This window comes from Salvelinus alpinus, chromosome 15 (assembly GCF_045679555.1).
Source record: "Salvelinus alpinus chromosome 15, SLU_Salpinus.1, whole genome shotgun sequence".
In the NCBI taxonomy this organism is placed as follows: Eukaryota; Metazoa; Chordata; class Actinopteri; order Salmoniformes; family Salmonidae; genus Salvelinus; species Salvelinus alpinus.
Window position 1 is genome coordinate 5,861,242 of NC_092100.1, and position 20,892 is coordinate 5,882,133.

At 45.9% G+C, this 20,892-nt stretch overlaps 1 protein-coding gene across 23 annotated transcripts in view; it reads right to left on the reverse strand.

The window, feature by feature from the left end:
• The window catches only part of LOC139539409 (kinesin-like protein KIF1A), a 242,293-nt gene extending 222,527 nt beyond the window's left edge, over positions 1-19,766 (reverse strand). For 15 of the 23 annotated variants that reach the window (XM_071342327.1, XM_071342325.1, XM_071342320.1 and 12 more), the window contains exons 1-2: positions 19,395-19,766; positions 9,895-10,087 (exon numbers count right to left, since the gene is read on the reverse strand). In XM_071342327.1, the coding sequence (XP_071198428.1) occupies positions 9,895-10,000 (106 nt within the window). In that variant the 5' untranslated portion in view covers positions 10,001-10,087; positions 19,395-19,766. The remainder of the gene's footprint in view (positions 1-9,894; positions 10,088-19,394) is intronic. The other 8 variants (XM_071342336.1, XM_071342331.1, XM_071342330.1 and 5 more) reach the window with 2 other exon arrangements.
• Between the last annotated feature and the right edge of the window lie 1,126 nt (positions 19,767-20,892).

Here is a 20,892-nt window from a genome sequence, read left to right on the forward strand (position 1 = left end):
AATGGTTTAAGTTAAGTGGATGTGTTATTGATGACATGGTTACAGAGAGGTCACAGAGAGGTCACAGTGAGGTCACAGAGAGAAAGACAGCTGTGACTGCACCCAGGTACATTCAGAGAAGGCGAGAGGTCACAGTGAGGTCACAGAGAGAAAGACAGCTGTGACTGCACCCAGGTACATTCAGAGAAGGCGAGAGAGAGAGATAGTCTTCTGAGATGAGATGACACGGGAAATGCCCCTGGCACAGCAAACAGAATGTTCTCGTTGGTAATCTTGCGTTGAAAATCGATTATGTGCCCCGCTTGGTCCATCGAACTCCCATGACCCCCCCTATCTGTATTCTGTGCTGCAGAGGAGCTGCTTGGTCCATCGAACTCCCATGACCCCCCCTATCTGTATTCTGTGCTGCAGAGGAGCTGCTTGGTCCATCGAACTCCCATGACCCCCCCCCCATCTTATCGTGCTGCAGGGAGCTGCTGTCCACTCCCATGAACCCCCCCCATCTGTATTCTGTGCTGCAGAGGAGCTGCTTGGTCCATCGACCCCATGACTCCAGAGTGCTGCAGACTCCCATGAACCCCCCCCCCCCCCCCCATCTGTATTCTGTGCTGCAGAGGAGCTGCTTGGTCCATCGAACTCCCATGAACCCCCCCCATCTGTATTCTGTGCTGCAGAGGAGCTGCTTGGTCCATCGAACTCCCATGACCCCCCCCCCCCCCCATCTGTATTCTGTGCTGCAGAGGAGCTGCTTGGTCCATCGAACTCCCATGACCCCCCCCCCCCCCCCCCCCCCATCTGTATTCTGTGCTGCAGAGGAGCTGCTTGGTCCATCGAACTCCCATGAACCCCCCCCCATCTGTATTCTGTGCTGCAGAGGAGCTGCTTGGTCCATCGAACTCCCATGACCCCCCCCCCCCATCTGTATTCTGTGCTGCAGAGGAGCTGCTTGGTCCATCGAACTCCCATGACCCCCCCTATCTGTATTCTGTGCTGCAGAGGAGCTGCTTGGTCCATCGAACTCCCATGAACCCCCCCCCCCCCCCATCTGTATTCTGTGCTGCAGAGGAGCTGCTTGGTCCATCGAACTCCCATGACCCCCCCCCCCATCTGTATTCTGTGCTGCAGAGGAGCTGCTCGGTCCATCGAACTCCCATGACCCCCCCCCCCATCTGTATTCTGTGCTGCAGAGGAGCTGCTTGGTCCATCGAACTCCCATGACCCCCCCCCCCCATCTGTATTCTGTGCTGCAGAGGAGCTGCTTGGTCCATCGAACTCCCATGAACCCCCCCCATCTGTATTCTGTGCTGCAGAGGAGCTGCTTGGTCCATCGAACTCCCATGACCCCCCCCCCCCCCCCCCATCTGTATTCTGTGCTGCAGAGGAGCTGCTCGGTCCATCGAACTCCCATGAACCCCCCCCCCCCCCCCCATCTGTATTCTGTGCTGCAGAGGAGCTGCTTGGTCCATCGAACTCCCATGAACCCCCCCCATCTGTATTCTGTGCTGCAGAGGAGCTGCTTGGTCCATCGAACTCCCATGACCCCCCCCCCCCCCCCCCATCTGTATTCTGTGCTGCAGAGGAGCTGCTTGGTCCATCGAACTCCCATGACCCCCCCCCCCCCCCCCCCCCCCCATCTGTATTCTGTGCTGCAGAGGAGCTGCTTGGTCCATCGAACTCCCATGAACCCCCCCCCATCTGTATTCTGTGCTGCAGAGGAGCTGCTTGGTCCATCGAACTCCCATGACCCCCCCCCCCCATCTGTATTCTGTGCTGCAGAGGAGCTGCTTGGTCCATCGAACTCCCATGACCCCCCCTATCTGTATTCTGTGCTGCAGAGGAGCTGCTTGGTCCATCGAACTCCCATGAACCCCCCCCCCCCCCCATCTGTATTCTGTGCTGCAGAGGAGCTGCTTGGTCCATCGAACTCCCATGACCCCCCCCCCCCCATCTGTATTCTGTGCTGCAGAGGAGCTGCTCGGTCCATCGAACTCCCATGACCCCCCCCCCCATCTGTATTCTGTGCTGCAGAGGAGCTGCTTGGTCCATCGAACTCCCATGACCCCCCCCCCCCCCCCCCATCTGTATTCTGTGCTGCAGAGGGTGCAGCCCAGATGACCCCCTTCTTTCCTATAAGAATAACTACTTTTGACTTTAAATCCACTGTTCTGTGAGACAAATACCAAACATGTTATATTGCCTTCTGGTAGCATAAGGAAATCACTGTACCTTGTCAGGTAATTACCAGAGAAGCCAATCAAGATGTAGTGCTTGCAGACATACAAAGTCTGTGAAGTGAAATAGTGGCATCAGCATCCGACTGTGTGTTGTGTTTGTGTCCCGGCCGGCTCCCTGATGACTGTAAAGATATGCATCTACACAAAGAAGAAATTACCACAGAAGGAATCCTACAGTACAAGGGCGTCCCAAAGTTATCCTTCCTCTACTGGTTATGCTGCAGAGATGGCCTTCATTCCCTCTCTCTACTGGTTAAGATACAGAGATGGCCTTCACTCCCTCTCTCTACTGGTTAAGATGCAGAGATGGCCTTCACTCCCTCTCTCTACTGGTTAAGATACAGAGATGGTCGTCACTCCCTCTCTCTACTGGTTAAGATGCAGAGATGGCCTTCACTCCCTCTCTCTACTGGTTAAGATACAGAGATGGCCTTCATTCCCTCTCTCTACTGGTTAAGATACAGAGATGGCCTTCATTCCCTCTCTCTACTGGTGATGCTGCAGAGATGGCCTTCACTCCCTCTCTCTACTGGTTAAGATGCAGAGATGGCCTTCACTCCCTCTCTCTACTGGTTAAGATGCAGAGATGGCCTTCACTCCCTCTCTCTACTGGTTAAGATACAGAGATGGCCTTCACTCCCTCTCTCTACTGGTTAAGATGCAGAGATGGCCTTCACTCCCTCTCTCTACTGGTTAAGATGCAGAGATGGCCTTCACTCCCTCTCTCTACTGGTTAACATGCAGAGATGGCCTTCATTCTCTCTCTCTATTGGTTAAGATGTAGAGATGGCCTTCACTCCCTCTCTCTACTGGTTAAGATGCAGAGATGGCCTTCATTCCCTCTCTCTACTGGTTAAGATACAGAGATGGCCTTCACTCCCTCTCTCTACTGGTTAACATGCAGAGATGGCCTTCATTCCCTCTCTCTACTGGTTAAGATACAGAGATGGCCTTCATTCCCTCTCTCTACTGGTTAAGATGCAGAGATGGCCTTCATTCCCTCTCTCTACTGGTTAAGATGCAGAGATGGCCTACATTCCCTCTCTCTACTGGTTAAGATGCAGAGATGGCCTTCACTCCCTCTCTCTACTGGTTAAGATGCAGAGATGGCCTTCACTCCCTCTCTCTACTGGTTAAGATACAGAGATGGCCTTCACTCCCTCTCTCTACTGGTTAAGATGCAGAGATGGCCTTCACTCCCTCTCTCTACTGGTTAAGATGCAGAGATGGCCGTTACTCCCTCTCTACTGGTTAAGATGCTCTCTCTACTGGTTCAGATGCAGAGTATGGCCTTCATTTCCTCTCTCTACTGGTTAAGATGCAGAGATGGCCTTCACTCCCTCTCTCTACTGGTCAAGATGCAGAGATGGCCGTTCACTCCCTCTCTCTACTGGTTAAGATGCAGAGATGGCCTTCATTCCCTGGTTAAGATACAGAGATGGCCTTCATTCCCTCTCTCTACTGGTTATGATGCAGAGATGGCCTTCACTCCCTCTCTCTACTGGTTAAGATACAGAGATGGCCTTCACTCCCTCTCTCTACTGGTTAAGATACAGAGATGGCCTTCATTCCCTCTCTCTACTGGTTAAGATGCAGAGATGGCCTTCACTCCCTCTCTCTACTGGTTAAGATGCAGAGATGGCCGTTACTCCCTCTCTCTACTGGTTAAGATGCAGAGATGGCCTTATTCCCTCTCTCTACTGGTTAAGATGCAGAGATGGCCGTTACTCCCTCTCTCTACTGGTTAAGATACAGAGATGGCCTTCACTCCCTCTCTCTACTGGTTAAGATGCAGAGATGGCCGTTACTCCCTCTCTCTACTGGTTAAGATACAGAGATGGCCTTCACTCCCTCTCTCTACTGGTTAAGATGCAGAGATGGCCTTCACTCCCTCTCTCTACTGGTTAAGATGCAGAGATGGCCGTTACTCCCTCTCTCTACTGGTTAAGATGCAGAGATGGCCTTCATTCCCTCTCTCTACTGGTTAAGATACAGAGATGGCCTTCATTCCCTCTCTCTACTGGTTAAGATGCAGAGATGGCCTTCACTCCCTCTCTCTACTGGTTAAGATGCAGCGATGGCCGTTACTCCCTCTCTCTACTGGTTAAGATGCAGAGATGGCCTTCATTCCCTCTCTCTACTGGTTAAGATGAGAGATGGCCTTCATTCCCTCTCTCTACTGGTTAAGATACAGAGATGGCCTTCATTCCAGAGATGGCCTTCATTCCCTCTCTCTACTGGTTAAGATGCAGAGATGGCCTTCACTCCCTCTCTCTACTGGTTAAGATGCAGCGATGGCCGTTACTCCCTCTCTCTACTGGTTAAGATGCAGAGATGGCCTTCATTCCCTCTCTCTACTGGTTAAGATGCAGAGATGGCCTTCATTCCCTCTCTCTACTGGTTAAGATACAGAGATGGCCTTCATTCCCTCTCTCTACTGGTTAAGATACAGAGATGGCCTTCATTCCCTCTCTCTACTGGTTAAGATACAGAGATGGCCTTCATTCCCTCTCTCTACTGGTTAAGATGCAGAGATGGCCTTCACTCCCTCTCTCTACTGGTTAAGATGCAGCGATGGCCGTTACTCCCTCTCTCTACTGGTTAAGATGCAGAGATGGCCTTCATTCCCTCTCTCTACTGGTTATGATGCAGAGATGGCCTTCATTCCCTCTCTCTACTGGTTAAGATACAGAGATGGCCTTCACTCCCTCTCTCTACTGGTTAAGATGCAGAGATGGCCTTCACTCCCTCTCTCTACTGGTTAAGATGCAGAGATGGCCTTCACTCCCTCTCTCTACTGGTTAAGATACAGAGATGGCCTTCATTCCCTCTCTCTACTGGTTAAGATGCAGAGATGGCCTTCACTCTCTCTCTCTACTGGTTAACATGCAGAGATGGCCTTCATTCCCTCTCTCTACTGGTTAAGATGCAGAGATGGCCTTCACTCTCTCTCTCTACTGGTTAACATGCAGAGATGGCCTTCATTCCCTCTCTCTACTGGTTAAGATACAGAGATGGCCGTCACTCTCTCTCTCTCTACAGGGCCTATAAGGCTGGTCATAGTTACTGTAAGAGGGGCCTATAAGGCTGGTCATAGCTACTGTTAGAAGGGCCTATAGGGCTGGTCATAGCTACTGTAAGAAGGGCATATAGGGCTGGTCATAGCTACTGTAACAAGGGCCTATAGGTACTCCATCCTTAGCTACTCTATACTGAACAGAGATAAAACCTTAGCCTATATTCCTATATACTCTATACTGACTAAATCTCCTCTCCCCTAATACTCAGCAGGTTGACGTTTATTGTCATGAATCTTGTCCTGGAGGCAGAACTGAGCGATTTACCCTTAGATAGGCCAGCTGCAAAGTCAAAATTGGCAATATTTTATATTGGCTATAAAATTAGTGAAAAGGTTAAGGTTTAAAGGTTAAGGTTAAAGGTTAAAGGTTAAGGTTTAAAGGTTAAGGTTAAAAAAATCTGATTTTATGACTTTGTGGCTGTGCCAGCTGGTGACCAATCTACAGAGTTGCCTCCAGAACAACATTCATGTGGGAAAAACGCCAACCTGCCTAAACTGACTGTGTTGTCCTCAAGCCTCCTCTCCAATGTTAACAAAACATTTCCATACTGAAGCCATGCTATTTCTGTTAAAAAGTATATTCAACATATTTAACTTAGCAAATATGAGATAGGTTTACATTTTGTTATTGTGCTTCTGTAGGATATTTACCAAAAAAATGGGCTATAACGGACTAACATTTGAAGTGGAGTCGATGACAATGCAATACATAAAAGACGGTAAGCCACGACTTAAAGCAATCCGCATATTTAACCATGGAGCGCGTTCTGATTGGCCAGTGAGGGGTCAAGCCTTGACACACCTTCAACTTGTTTATTCATCAAAACTCCACCCTTTCACACCGCATCCAGCTACTACGCCCATAATTCCGGTTGTGAAAATAGCAGAAACACTTCTGACACACCCCTGAACTTATAGTGCTAATACCAGCACTTAGATGTACAATTGTGTTAGGTTTGTTGAAATACATCCCCAAGGCTTTACCTCCTACACCCCCTGACCTTTCCATATCACCTTTTCTCTACACCCCCTGACCCTTCCATAGCACCTTTTCTTTACACCCCCTGACCCTTCCATAGAACCTTTTCTTTACACCCCCTGACCCTTCCATATCACCTTTTCTCTACACCCCCTGACCCTTCCATAGCACCTTTTCTCTACACCCCCTGACCCTTCCATAGCACCTTTTCTTTACACCCCCTGACCCTTCCATAGCACCTTTTCTTTACACCCCCTGACCCTTCCATATCACCTTTTCTCTACACCCCCTGACCCTTCCATAGCACCTTTTCTCTACACCCCCTGACCTTTCCATAGCACCTTTTCTCTACACCCCCTGACCCTTCCATAGCACCTTTTCTCTACACCCCCTGACCCTTCCATAGCACCTTTTCTCTACACCCCCTGACCTTTCCATATCACCTTTTCTTTACACCCCCTGACCCTTCCATAGCACCTTTTCTCTACACCCCCTGACCTTTCCATATCACCTTTTCTCTACACCCCCTGACCCTTCCATAGCACCTTTTCTTTACACCCCCTGACCCTTCCATAGCACCTTTTCTCTACACCCCCTGACCTTTCCATATCACCTTTTCTCTACACCCCCTGACCTTTCCATATCACCTTTTCTCTACACCCCCTGACCCTTCCATAGCACCTTTTCTTTACACCCCCTGACCCTTCCATAGCACCATTTCTTTACACCCCCTGACCTTTCCATATCACCTTTTCTCTACACCCCCTGACCTTTCCATATCACCTTTTCTTTACACCCCCTGACCCTTCCATAGCACCTTTTCTCTACACCCCCTGACCTTTCCATATCACCTTTTCTTTACACCCCCTGACCTTTCCATATCACCTTTTCTCTACACCCCCTGACCCTTCCATAGCACCTTTTCTTTACACCCCCTGACCCTTCCATAGCACCTTTTCTCTACACCCCCTGACCCTTCCATAGCATCTTTTCTCTACACCCCCTGACCCTTCCATAGCATCTTTTCTCTACACCCCCTGACCCTTCCATAGCACCTTTTCTCTACACCCCCTGACCCTTCCATAGCATCTTTTCTCTACACCCCCTGACCCTTCCATAGCACCTTTTCTCTACACCCCCTGACCCTTCCATAACATCTTTTCTCTACACCCCCTGACCTTTCCAATACTCCTTATATTTACAGGTATGATTGTGTCAATTATCGGTCTACCTAAATACCTGATGCTACAAGACAGCCCATCTGAGAAATCCCTGCTCATCTATTGGCCCCTCAGCCCATCTGAGAAATCCCTGCTCATCTATTGGCCCCTCAGCCCATCTGAGAAATCCCTGCTCATCTATTGGCCCATCAGCCCATCTGAGAAATCCCTGCTCATCTATTGGCCCATCAGCCCATCTGAGAAATCCCTGCTCAACTATTGGCCCATCAGCCCAGCCAGCCAATTCATTAACTTGATGTCCACTGTAAAAAAACAACATCTAGACATTATTATCCAGCCTAACAAGTGGGATTCAACAACAGGAGTTTGTAAAAACGGTGCTGTGTGTCTTTCGACAATTGAAACATTATTTTAATATTGAAATTCAACCTCCACTGTCATACTGAGAATTAACATTCAGGAGAGACAACAACAACAAAAAAATTCTCAGCCAATTGAAATCATGAATCAGCATTATTTTTTTTATAGCTGTATACTGTACAGTAAGAGATTTCAATAGATAAACTGGTCAAACGACATGAAATGCAGCTCGTTTGCTGTCTTTCCAGCGTCAGTTTGAAGGGATTACGTTAGTTGTGTTGCTCGCTAGCTCCTCTGAACAACAGTGTCCTGAGGAGAGACCTTGTTTTTCTGTGCCAGGTTGAAATCGCACATCATTTGCTCATTGTTATGAATGTATCCACAACAGCTTAAAACAAAACGCAAAACGCAGTTACTTTGGCTGTTATTCCGGCTGCATTGTTTGACGTGACTGTGTTTGCCGTAGTCGGCTAGCTAGCAAACAAGGAGGAAGAGATGTTTCGCCACGGAACATCTAGAACGACTTGGTCGTGTCCATAGACCTGTGACCGCAGCACAGCCGTGCTAAACTTAAATCTGTTTTAGCCATCTCGTTCACAATTACTTTATTAAAACACACAGGGTATGATCCAAAGTGGTACCCTATTCTCATAGGGCTCTGGTCAAAAGTAGTGCACTATAATAGAGAATAGGGTGCCATAGGTCTCTGGTCAAAGTAGTGCACTATTAGAGAATAGGGTGCCATAGGTCTCTGGTCAAAAGTAGTGCACTATAATAGAGAATAGGGTGCCATAGGTCTCTGGTCAAAGTAGTGCACTATATAGGGAATAGGGTTCCATAGGGCTCTGGTCTAAAGTAGTGCCCTATATAGAGAATAGGGTTCCATAGGGCTCTGGTCTAAAGTAGTGCACTACATAGGGAATAGGGTTCCATTTGAGATGCACACAACACTTATAGATGTCCTGTTCTGTATGTCAACAATGAGTGTCCGGGGAAATGGGGACTTGGTTTTTTGACTCCAGCCAGCCATGACTTGAAGAAGGCTAAGGTACAGGGACTTGGTTTTTTGACTCCAGCCAGCTATGACATGAAGAAGGCTAGGGTACGGGGGGTGAGCTAAATTGGGCCATATGCTAAATATTTTAGGGAAGCTAATCTATTATTGACCAATGGCTTTACCTTACTGAACAGGCTGAATATCAAGTCTCTCTGCAATCTCCTCAACACCATGGCTAAGACGTATCTCCATAACCTGGGATCCCAAGAAACCAGGCCAGGACAATCCACAAGAGACAGGTGACTGACCAGCAAAATGCTTCCAGACTCCAGCCGTAATAAACCCCTAAAAAAAAATGTATTTTGTAGTGATATGAAAGTCTGCCGGGTTCTTTCTAGCCTAGCCATACCGTGAACATTGATCCTTACAGTTTCCTAACTGTACAATGGTATAGCAGCATACATGCAAGCTACACTAGCATAGGCAATAATATTGTACTGTTTGCAACATTTTTGTAAATTGCTTCCTTTCCCCAAAAATATTATAATTTTATTGTACAATTTCGAACCATATGAAAACCCAATCTATTAAAAGACAGAAACCCGTACAGTTCAACAAACCACCCTCGAAAGTGAAAATCACATGACCTAATGCCACCACATTAAACGAATGAGTAAAGGCAACCACAAATGAACGTCAGGTCAGATTTGTTCCTTTGTTTTCTGTAATTGACTGGTCCAGTGGAAGGCTGGCTGAGTGCACCGCGGAGGCATACTAATGTGTGTGAGTAATCTGGCTGGCTGAACACTGTGGAGTCATAGCATTGATACAAAATGGCCGCTTTCCATTGTGATTCAGGTTTAGCATAACATCATATCCCAGTAAGTGAAAATGTAGGTATGAAATAATATTTAACAACATTGTCGTTACTGCAGTAATTACAGTGTTTTACACAGTGTGTGTGTGTGTGTGTGTGTGTGTGTGTGTGTGTGTGTGTGTGTGTGTGTGTGTGTGTGTGTGTGTGTGTGTGTGTGTGTGTGTGCGTGCGTGTGAGTGATACTCACTGGTTGTGTTTCCTGACATCTGGATAATACATTTGCTGTCCTTCCCCATCTCTCTGGAGTTGAAGGGGCGGACCCGCACCGCCACCTTCACAGAGGCCCCGGACATGGTGCCTCCTGCCTAGGACCAGCCTGCACGGAGCGCCTCTCGAAACGGGCCCAAACACAAGAGTCCGGGAGACGGGTATAGCAACACCTGAAAAAAAAGAAGAAGAGTCCGACTTTATTTTGAAGTGCATCACTTCTTTATTTGAGATGCATCAAGGCTTTATAAAGCCTTCATATAGACTTCATAAGCACGACATAGATGCCTCACAATTTATATTACTGGAAGCATTAGGTATTGCCAGAGCTATATATCTAGAGAATTAAGGACATTGATGTTTCTGCAATGATGCATTTACATGTGGCTCCTGAGAGGCTCAGCGGTCTAAGGCACTGCATCTCAGTGCTAGAAGCGTCACTACAGACCCTGGTTCGATCCCGGGCTGTATCACAACCGGCCGTGATCGGGAGGCCCGATAGGGCGGCGTACAATTCGCCCAGCGTCGTCCGTGTTAGGGGAGGGTTTGGCAGGGTTAGGCTGTCATTGTAAAATAATTAGAAGAATTAGTTCATAACTGACTTGCCTAGTTAAATAAAAGGTTAAATAAAAATAACCATGGCAGTACTTTCCATGGCAGCCATATTAGCTCCTCGCGGGCAATATTGACCAATAGCTGTTCACAGAAATGTTTGAATTTAAACAATGCTATGTACAAGACTCAAAATACACGTCATTCATGGATAAATGGACTAAATAAACGTTGTTAACATGGCATCCATTTTAAAAGTTGGCCCAACTCTCTAAATATGACCCTGGGTATCGCTAGTATAAATGTCTTAGTTGTTACTATTTAAGGCAGGGGAGCAAATTTGGTTTTAGAAATGGGGGGGGGACAAAACAGCCTACCCGACTGCTCGGGGGTGTCCGCATGGTCCTAAACCACACCGCAGCAATTTCAGAATGGGGGGGGGGGCATGTCACCCCGGCCCCCAGTGAAAGTTACGTCCCCGGTTTAAGGTATTGATTCGATGCAGTTATGAGAGTATAAACCCTACAATTGGTTTCCAATTGAATAAGTTCCCCACTGACATTATTTTCGGCCGTTTATCCCTAAAAAAGCCATACATTTTCCTCATAGACTTTGTCCAACGAACCTTGGCAGAGTTAACGCCAACAGAAAGACGCCTGACTATTTGTCTCTTTTGATTATTAACATGGTCAAAATGGCAGTCTCTTTGGCAATGAGTGGAACGTTATCTAAAAACACCGTTCTCAGAATAGAAGGCAGTCGGGAGGACGCGAGATCAGACCATTCTAGCCAATGAGAGGGCAGATATGCGTGTGAACAACAGGCACCATTCCGATATGAAATGTTTTTTTCATAAAGTTGCCAGGATGTAACTCCTCCTACTTACCACTCAGCAACCGAACAACTACGAAACTTATATATTCTAGCAAATAAGCCTTTAAAAATGTTTGTTAACCAAGTTGTTAACCAAGTTCGACACTCTCCAAACAAAACCATTTTGGTCCCATTTGTCTCGTTGTGTCCCTTCTTCTCTGGTCTGACTCAGTAAATTACTATTTATTTATTTATTTATCGCTCCAGCCTTGGGCCAATCAGTGTCATTTTGTAAATGACAGATCTCTATGGCAAGACACGTTATTCACCCAAGTTTTGTCAAAATAGGACGAGTGCTGTCTGAGATATCGCGTGTGACTAACGTGTGAACGAAAGGGCAGACGAACGGAGGATGGTGACCGATCCATCGACAACAAAGTAAGTATTAAGTATTTTGTAGTGTCTCTATGATGTGTCACCACTAACCTGCCAGGGTTACGTCCCAAAATGCACCCTATTCCCTACATAGTGCACTACTTTTGACTAGAGTCCTATGGCACCCTATTCCCTACATAGTGCACTACTTTAGACACGTCCCAGATTACAGAGCCCTTCTGATGTGAATCCATTAAGATAAAACAGAAGAGGGGATATTGATTCAGGAAGCTTCTCTACTGGAAGCACAAAACTTGACATCAGTTCAGCTTTAGGATAAGATATTAGCCAAGATCTGAGACCACTAAAACTGTAGACTCCCTCCCACTGCTCTATCCATCCATATCACTATGGCAACCTACTCCTCCGAGAGTCATCAAGCACTCTGAAATCTATAATCTCATTTAAGGGAGATAACACTGAACTGTAAGACAGCAGAGAGAAAGAGAGAGAGAGAGACAGAGAGAGACAGAGAGAGAAAGAGAAACAGAGACAGAGAGAGAGAAAGCCGAGAGAGACAGAGAGAGAGAGACAGAGACAGAGACAGAGACAGAGACAGAGAGAGAGAGAGAGAAGAAGCCCTTAAATTGAAATTGAGAGAAACAGAGACAGAGAGAAAGAGAGAGACAAAGATAGAAAGAGAGAGACAAACAGAGAAAGAGAGAGACAAACAGAGAAAGAGAGAGACAAAGAGAGAAAAAGAGAGACAAAGAGAGACAAAGAGAGAAAGAGAGACAAAGAGAGAAAGAGAGAGACAAAGAGAGAAAGAGAGAGACAAAGAGAGAAAGAGAGAGACAAAGAGAGAAAGAGAGAGACAAACAGAGAAAGAGAGAGACAAACAGAGAAAGAGAGAGACCAAGAGAGAAAGAGAGAGACAAACAGACAGAGAGAGAGAGAGAAAGAGAGACAGAAAGAGAGAGACAAAGAGAGAAAGAGAGAGACAAACAGAGAAAGAGAGAGACAAAGAGAGAGACAGAGAGACAGAGAGACAGAGAGAGAGAGAGAGAGAGAGAGAGAGAGAGAGAGAGAGAGAGAGAGAGAGAGAGAGAGAGAGAGAGAGAGAGAGAGAGAGAGAGAGAGAAGGAGGAGAGAGATGTACAGAAGAGACACTGTGACACCTGGACCTGTTTAATCTCGAGAACCAAATCTTGCGTGAGTTGACCAGGTACTTGATTTCTGTTAACTGTCAGTCACAACAGACTAGGACCTGTCATTCAATTAAATCAATCTGTGTACAAACAAGGCCTCACCCCCCCCTGGTCCAGACCACCACCAGTGGACTACAATAGAGGGCGCCTGACTGTGTGGCTGGCTGGCTGGCTGGCTGTCTCATGAAAGGAGCCTGCATGGTCAGCTCCAGCCGAGGGGAGATGGGATCCTAGCCTAGCGGCAACAATAGAAGTGCAGCCACAGCTGAATGACAGGCCGCTCCCTAGGATTACCCTGGTCCAATAACACAGAGACAGAGTAAGTCAGTCAGTCAGTCACCCTGGTCCAATAACACAGACAGACCAGTCAGCCAGCCAGTCAGTCAGTCACCCTAGTCCAATAACACAGACAGACCAGTCAGCCAGTCAGTCACCCAGCCAGTCAGTTACTCAGCCAGTCAGTCACACTGGTCCAATAACACAGACAGATCAGTCAGTCACCCAGCCAGTCAGTCAGCCAGTCAGTCAGCCAGTCAGCCAGTCAGTCAGCCAGTCAGTCAGCCAGTCAGTCAGTCAGTCACACTGGTCCAATAACACAGAGACAGACCAGTCAGCCAGTCAGCCAGTCAGCCAGTCAGTCAGTCAGTCAGCCAGTCAGTCAGTCACACTGGTCCAATAACACAGACAGACCAGTCAGTCAGCCAGTCAGCCAGTCAGTCAGTCAGCCAGCCAGTCAGTCAGTCAGCCAGTCAGTCAGTCACACTGGTCCAATAACACAGACAGACCAGTCAGTCAGCCAGTCAGCCAGTCAGTCAGCCAGTCAGTCAGTCAGCCAGCCAGTCAGTCAGTCAGTCACACTGGTCCAATAACACAGACAGACCAGTCAGTCAGCCAGTCAGCCAGTCAGTCAGCCAGTCAGTCAGTCAGCCAGCCAGTCAGTCAGTCAGTCAGTCACACTGGTCCAATAACACAGACAGACCAGTCAGTCAGTCAGTCAGTCACCCAGTCAGTCAGCCAGTCACACTGGCCCAATAAGGGTGACCGCATGCTTCTCAGCCGAAACAGTTTGTAAGAGTTTGTTAGTTTTGATTAGGTTTTTTTCCGGCTGTTTGGGTGCACTACATGTTTCTAGAGGCTGAAGCCGATAGCTGAAGTCGTTGTCCCTTCGTCGGTGATTGGTCAAGAGTAGGGATTCTTCAATAAAGGATATGTTTTCATTCAACGAGATATGACTCGTCTTCATGCAGATTATTTTATTGAGAAATACCGTATCAAACATCTTAATTAAATGTCAAATTGCGCGACTAAGATCTTCTCTGCAAAAAAACGTCAAAATTAACGAGAGATTTCTTGAGTTATCTTCGATTAATTCTGACTATTTTGAGGAAGCGTATACTGGCTACAGAGGGAGTATGTGAGCAGACTCATTGGGTTTGACTAGCCGAGTTCCGTTCGCCGAGTTCCGTTAGCGCCAGCCGAACTGAAGCATGATGACACAACACAGCAAACAGACAGTCAGTAAGTCAGTCACACAACAAACCCAAGGTTACTGCAGGGCTCATTTAGAAAAGAGACCTGGGTCTCAATGTGACTCTGTTTTAAAATAAACCAACAGAGACCAGACCAGTCAGTCTCTGAGTAACAACACAGAGACCATAGACTAGACACAAAGACTGGGAGAATACAGGAGATATAGGAGAATACAGGAGCTATAGGAGAATACATTTACATTTAAGTCATTTAGCAGACGCTCTTATCCAGAGCGACTTACACATTGGAAAGTTCATACATATTCATCCTGGTCCCCCCGTGGGAATTGAACCCACAACCCTGGCGTTGCAAGTGCCATGCTCTACCAACTGAGCTACACGGGACCGTGTGGAGAATACAGGAGAATACAGGAGATATAGGAGAATACAGGAGAAAAAGGAGAATACAGGAGATATAGGAGAATACAGGAGATATAGGAGTAAAATTATTAGAATGATCAGATGAGGATAGACAGGTTTTCTACAGCAATTAGTGTCAATTAGTTGCATACAGTTCAATTACAATTAAATAGAAATTACATATCAATTAGTTGCAAACGGTACGATTACACGCTCAGCTGTCGTTGTAAGAGGATAGATTACATGCTCAGCTGTCGTTGTAAGGGGATAGATTACATGCTCAGCGGTCGTCGTAAGAGGATAGATTACACGCTCAGCGGTCGTTGTAAGAGGGTAGATTACATGCTCAGCGGTCGTTGTAAGAGGATAGATTACATGCTCAGCGGTCGTTGTAAGAGGATAGATTACATGCTCAGCGGTCGTTGTAAGAGGAGAGATTACACGCTCAGCGGTCGTTGTAAGAGGAGAGATTACATGCTCAGTGGTCGTTGTAAGAGGATAGATTACACGCTCAGCAGTCGTCGTAAGAGGAGAGATTACACGCTCAGCGGTCGTTGTAAGAGGATAGATTACACGCTCAGCTGTCGTTGTAAGAGGATAGATTACACGCTCAGCGGTCGTTGTAAGAGGATAGATTACACGCTCAGCGGTCGTCGTAAGAGGATAGATTACACGCTCAGCGGTCGTAGTAAAATGATAGATTACATGCTCAGCGGTCGTTGTAAGAGGAGAGATTACATGCTCAGCGGTCGTTGTAAGAGGATAGATTACACGCTCAGCGGTCGTAGTAAAATGATAGATTACATGCTCAGCGGTCGTTGTAAGAGGATAGATTACATGCTCAGCGGTCGTTGTAAGAGGATAGATTACACGCTCAGCTGTCGTTGTAAGAGGATAGATTACACGCTCAGCGGTCGTAGTAAAATGATAGATTACATGCTCAGCGGTCGTTATAAGAGGATAGATTACACGCTCAGCGGTCGTTGTAAGAGGATAGATTACACGCTCAGTGGTCGTTGTAAGAGGATAGATTACATTTTGACACATGCTCTATTAGAGATGTGTTTGTGTGCTCTCAAAGTCAACCTGCAAACCTTTACAAGTCATTACATATTTCAGTAGTGAACAATAATTCAGACGCCTCACTGTTGGCATCATTAATATGGCCTTTTGTTTGAAACGATGACAAACCATCTGAAATGATGCAATTATCTGACATAGAAGTATAAGCAGAAAAATAATAAGCCTGTAGCATATTGACAAGCCTGTAGCATATTGACAAGCCTGTAGCATATTGATAAGTCTGTAGCATATTGACAAGCCTGTAGCATATTGATAAGCCTGTGACATATTGACAAGCCTGTAGCATATTGATAAGCCTGTAGCATATTGATAAGCCTGTAGCATATTGATAAGCCTGTGGCATATTGACAAGCCTGTAACATATTGACAAGCTTGTAGCATATTGACAAGCCTGTAGCATATTGATAAGCCTGTAGCAAATTGACAAGCCTGTAGCATATTGACAAGCCTGTAGCATATTGATAAGCCTGTAGCATATTGACAAGTCTGTAGCATATTGATAAGCCTGTAGCATATTGACAAACCTGTAGCATATTGATAAGCCTGTAGCATATTGATAAGCCTGTAGCATATTGACAAGCATGTAGCATATTGACAAGCCTGTAGCATATTGACAAGCCTGTAGCATATTGATAAGCCTGTAGCATATTGATAAGCCTGTAGCATATTGACAAACCTGTAGCATATTGATAAGCCTGTAGCATATTGACAAGCCTGTAGCATATTGATAAGCCTGTAGCATATTGACAAGCCTGTAGCATATTGACAAGCCTGTAGCATATTGATAAGCCTGTAGCATATTGACAAGCCTGTAGCATACTGACAAGCCTGTAGCATATTGATAAGCCTGTAGCATATTGACAAGCCTGTAGCATATTGACAAGCCTGTAGCATATTGATAAGCCTGTAGCATATTGACAAGCCTGTAGCATATTGACAAGCCTGTAGCATATTGATAAGCCTGTAGCATATTGACAAGCCTGTAGCATATTGACAAGCCTGTAGCATATTGATAAGCCTGTAGCATATTGACAAGCCTGTAGCATATTGACAAGCCTGTAGCATATTGATAAGCCTGTAGCATATTGACAAGCCTGTAGCATACTGACATGCCTGTAGCATATTGACAAGCCTGTAGCATATTGATAAGCCTGTAGCAGATTGATAAGCCTGTAGCAAATTGACAAGCCTGTAGCATATTGACAAGCATGTAGCATATTGACAAGCCTGTAGCATATTGACAAGCCTGTAGCATATTGATAAGTCTGTAGCATATTGACAAGCCTGTAGCATATTGATAAGCCTGTGACATATTGACAAGCCTGTAGCATATTGATAAGCCTGTAGCATATTGATAAGCCTGTGGCATATTGACAAGCCTGTAGCATATTGACAAGTCTGTAGCATATTGATAAGCCTGTAGCATATTGATAAGCCTGTAGCATATTGATAAGCCTGTGCCATATTGACAAGCCTGTAGCATATTGATAAGCCTGTAGCATATTGATAAGCCTGTAGCATATTGATAAGCCTGTAGCATATTGATAAGCCTGTGGCATATTGACAAGCCTGTGGCATATTGACAAGCCTGTGGCATATTGATAAGCCTGTAGCATATTGATGGAACACTAATGACTGATGGTGTAAAAACTGCTTTGTCACACCAGACCAGGATGTATTTCCTTTATCCTGAATGGCTAATGGCCCCAAAGCCCCATAGGGTGCCTTGAATAGGTTTACTAATAAGGGCATACGGTACATAGTATTCAATATACACTATATATACAAAAGTATGTGGACACCCCTTCAAATTAGTGGATTCAGCTATTTCAGCCACACCTGTTGCTGAAAGGTGTATAAAATCGAGCACACAGCCATGCAATCTCCATAGACGAACATTGGCAGTAGAATGACCCGTACCCGAAGAGCTCAGTGATCTTGTGGCTGAATGAAAGCAAAGTTCTGTATTAATGGACGCGACTCAGTCGTTAAGTATTTTGGTTCTGTATCTATGGACGCGACTCAGTCGTTAAGTATTGTGGTTCTGTATCTATGGACGCGACTCAGTCGTTAAGTATTGTGGTTCTGTATCTATGGACGCGACTCAGTCGTTAAGTATTGTGGTTCTGTATCTATGGACGCGACTCAGTCGTTAAGTATTTTGGTTCTGTATCTATGGACGCGACCCAGTCGTTCAGTATTGTGGTTCTGTATCTATGGACGCGACCCAGTCGTTAAGTATTGTGGTTCTGTATCTATGGACGCGACCCAGTCGTTGGTTCTAAATGTTCTATTGCCATACTGGCTGGCAACGTTCTTATCCCTTGCTTGCTAGCCAACTGCGGCTAATTTACAGTCACGTCAAACAGTGCAGACAGAATAAAAGTAGCTGCATTTGCATTTATTTAAGCTGTTTTCTAGTGACATATATTTGGATACATCCATAACAATAAGCTAATGAGGCGTGATTTCACCTGGCGTAGAAAATGCTATTTCGTCAGGAATGTTGTTCAGAGGAGCTAGCCAACAACACGGCTACCACAATCACTTCAAACTGAATGTAGAAAGACCGCAAACTAGCTGCACTTAGTTTAATTTGACCGGTCTTCTATTGACATTTCTTTGTATATATCCATCAAAATAATGCTGATTCATGATTTCGACTGGCTGAGAAAAACGGCCTGTCTGTCTCGTCCCGACACGTTCATTACGTATTAATACTCATGTCTGATTTTTTTGGGCATATCCCAAAACTCCCTGAGACCCTCGGAGGAGCGGGGTCTGCAATTATCAACCGCGACCCAAGAGCAATTAGGGTCAAGTGCCTTGCTGAAGTGCGACAGATTTCACACCTTACGAACTAGAGACCTTTTGATAACTGGCCCAACGCTCTAACCACTAGTCTACCTGCCCCTCTACCTTATTATAGGTATAGGCTGGTTTATAGGCTTAATCTGACATGAGAATGCATCTGACCACCATTTTTGGAGAGAGACTGTAATTACGAGGATATACGTGTTGTGTGAAATAAAACGTAGGTAAACAGGACATGCATCGTGGGAGTTTATCACGATCTAATGTTAGCCTACAATTTACTCCCCACGTCATTTTTTTTAATTATCATAGGCTACAACACATGGCCGTAGTTTAGACGTAGGCTGTCATTTGAAACGGACATTTCAGGATAATTCAACGTGTAGGGCTATTAAATTGTCCCAGGCACAATTCAATTGTAACGTAATAATATATATTTTTTTAAAGGCAAATTCTAAATGAGGTTGTCAACTGATGTTGCTGCCTATTCTACCTCCTGAATGACATTCTTATTGTCAACCAGCTCAACATTATACTAGAAAAGGACAATATATAGGTTCTAGAGAAAATGATCTATTATATTTAAGCCGCTAGTTTTCCATCCATCCTACATGGTCTGAGTTGACAGCTCCTCTATAGCCGCACCCCATCACAATCCTTTTCTCCCTTCCCAGCCCCGGGAGACACAACACCAAACAAACACTTCCCTATGAATACTGCATTAGTACCAGAACAATGGATCCTACCTCTTTAATGCCCCGTCCGGTTTAAGAAGCGTGTTTGCTCTGCTCTCCTCTTCTGTTAATTGTCTGTCTTCCAGCTCTGGCTCTGTCTCTCTCTCTCTCTCTGTCTGACTGACTGTCACAGACCAGCTGCCAGCCCACTTCCCTTCTTTTCTCCCCTCCTCCCTCCAAGCAGGAAGAAGACTCAAGGTAGAAAGAACACCACGACCGCTAGAGGGTATTATTATAGTATAGCCTAGAAACCCTGCTATAGCCTGGGGTCCAGGGAGGGTTTGATAAAACAAGAAGGGTTTTGCGTTGAGTGCTGGAAGACAAAATGTCTCTGTTCTGTTGACTGCCTGCCTGCTGCCTTACAGGGAGGATGCTGAACTATACTGAGCCTGGTGATGTCATCACTGAGGGAGGTAGCAGCATCAATGCAGCAGCGAGAGAGAGAGAGGGGGGGGAGGGCTGAACATCGGGCAGAGAGAGAGAGAGAGAGAGAGAGAGACAGAGAGGGAGAGATAGAGGGAGAGAGAGAGACAGAGAGAGAGAGGAGGGGAGGGCTGAACATCGGGCAGAGAGAGAGAGGGAGAGAGAGAGAGAAAGAATAAGAGAGAGAAAGAGAGAGGGGGGGGGGGTAAGCATACTGGCTGGCAACGTTCTCATCCCTTGCTTGCTAGCTAACCAACTACGGCTAACTTACAATCAGGTCAAACAGTGCAGACCGAATAACAAGCTAGTCAACAACACAGCTAACGCAATCACTTCAAACTGGAGCTGGAAAGACTGAAAACTAGTTGCACTTCGTTTCGTTTGACCTTTTTTCAATTGGATTTTATTTGTACATGTCCATATAATATATGCCAGCTGATTCATGATTTCGACTGGCTGAGAAACGCTGCCTGCCTGTCTCTCTCGTCCCGACTCCCGACATGTTCATTACTACGGGACAGCTGGAGATCGAATTTGAATATTGAAACAATGTTGCAAACGTCAGAGAGACAGACAGCAACATTTGTACAAATCTCCACAGTTGAAAACTAAATGTTAGTCTAAAAGACATGTGAGATAACGTCTAGATGCTTTTTATAGTGGAGATCAAGTTTATAAATTGCCCGGCTGGGCTGATGAGACAGTGGATTGCAGCTGTCAGATGAAACAGAGTAAACAGGCATTTTAACATCAGCCAGTGGTAACTTGTCGAATAGACACCGGCTGGAAAGCGGTTTTAACCGATCAGCATTCAGGATTAGTCACCACCCATTGTATAATTCTGTATAACATCTAGCTATAGTATTGTATACGGGCATATCAAGACAGATTTACTCATCTAGGCACCCAGAACCAATCAGCTACTCTAAGTTCATTGTAATGTTAAGGCCATCACGAGAGACAGAGGAAAAGTGCATTCCTAACGAGGAATACAGTAAGGTACATTTATTTACAGCATTAATGTCCTGGACATTTTGATCTGCATGTTGAATTAATCCCTGTTTATAGGTCAAGCCTGAGACATCAA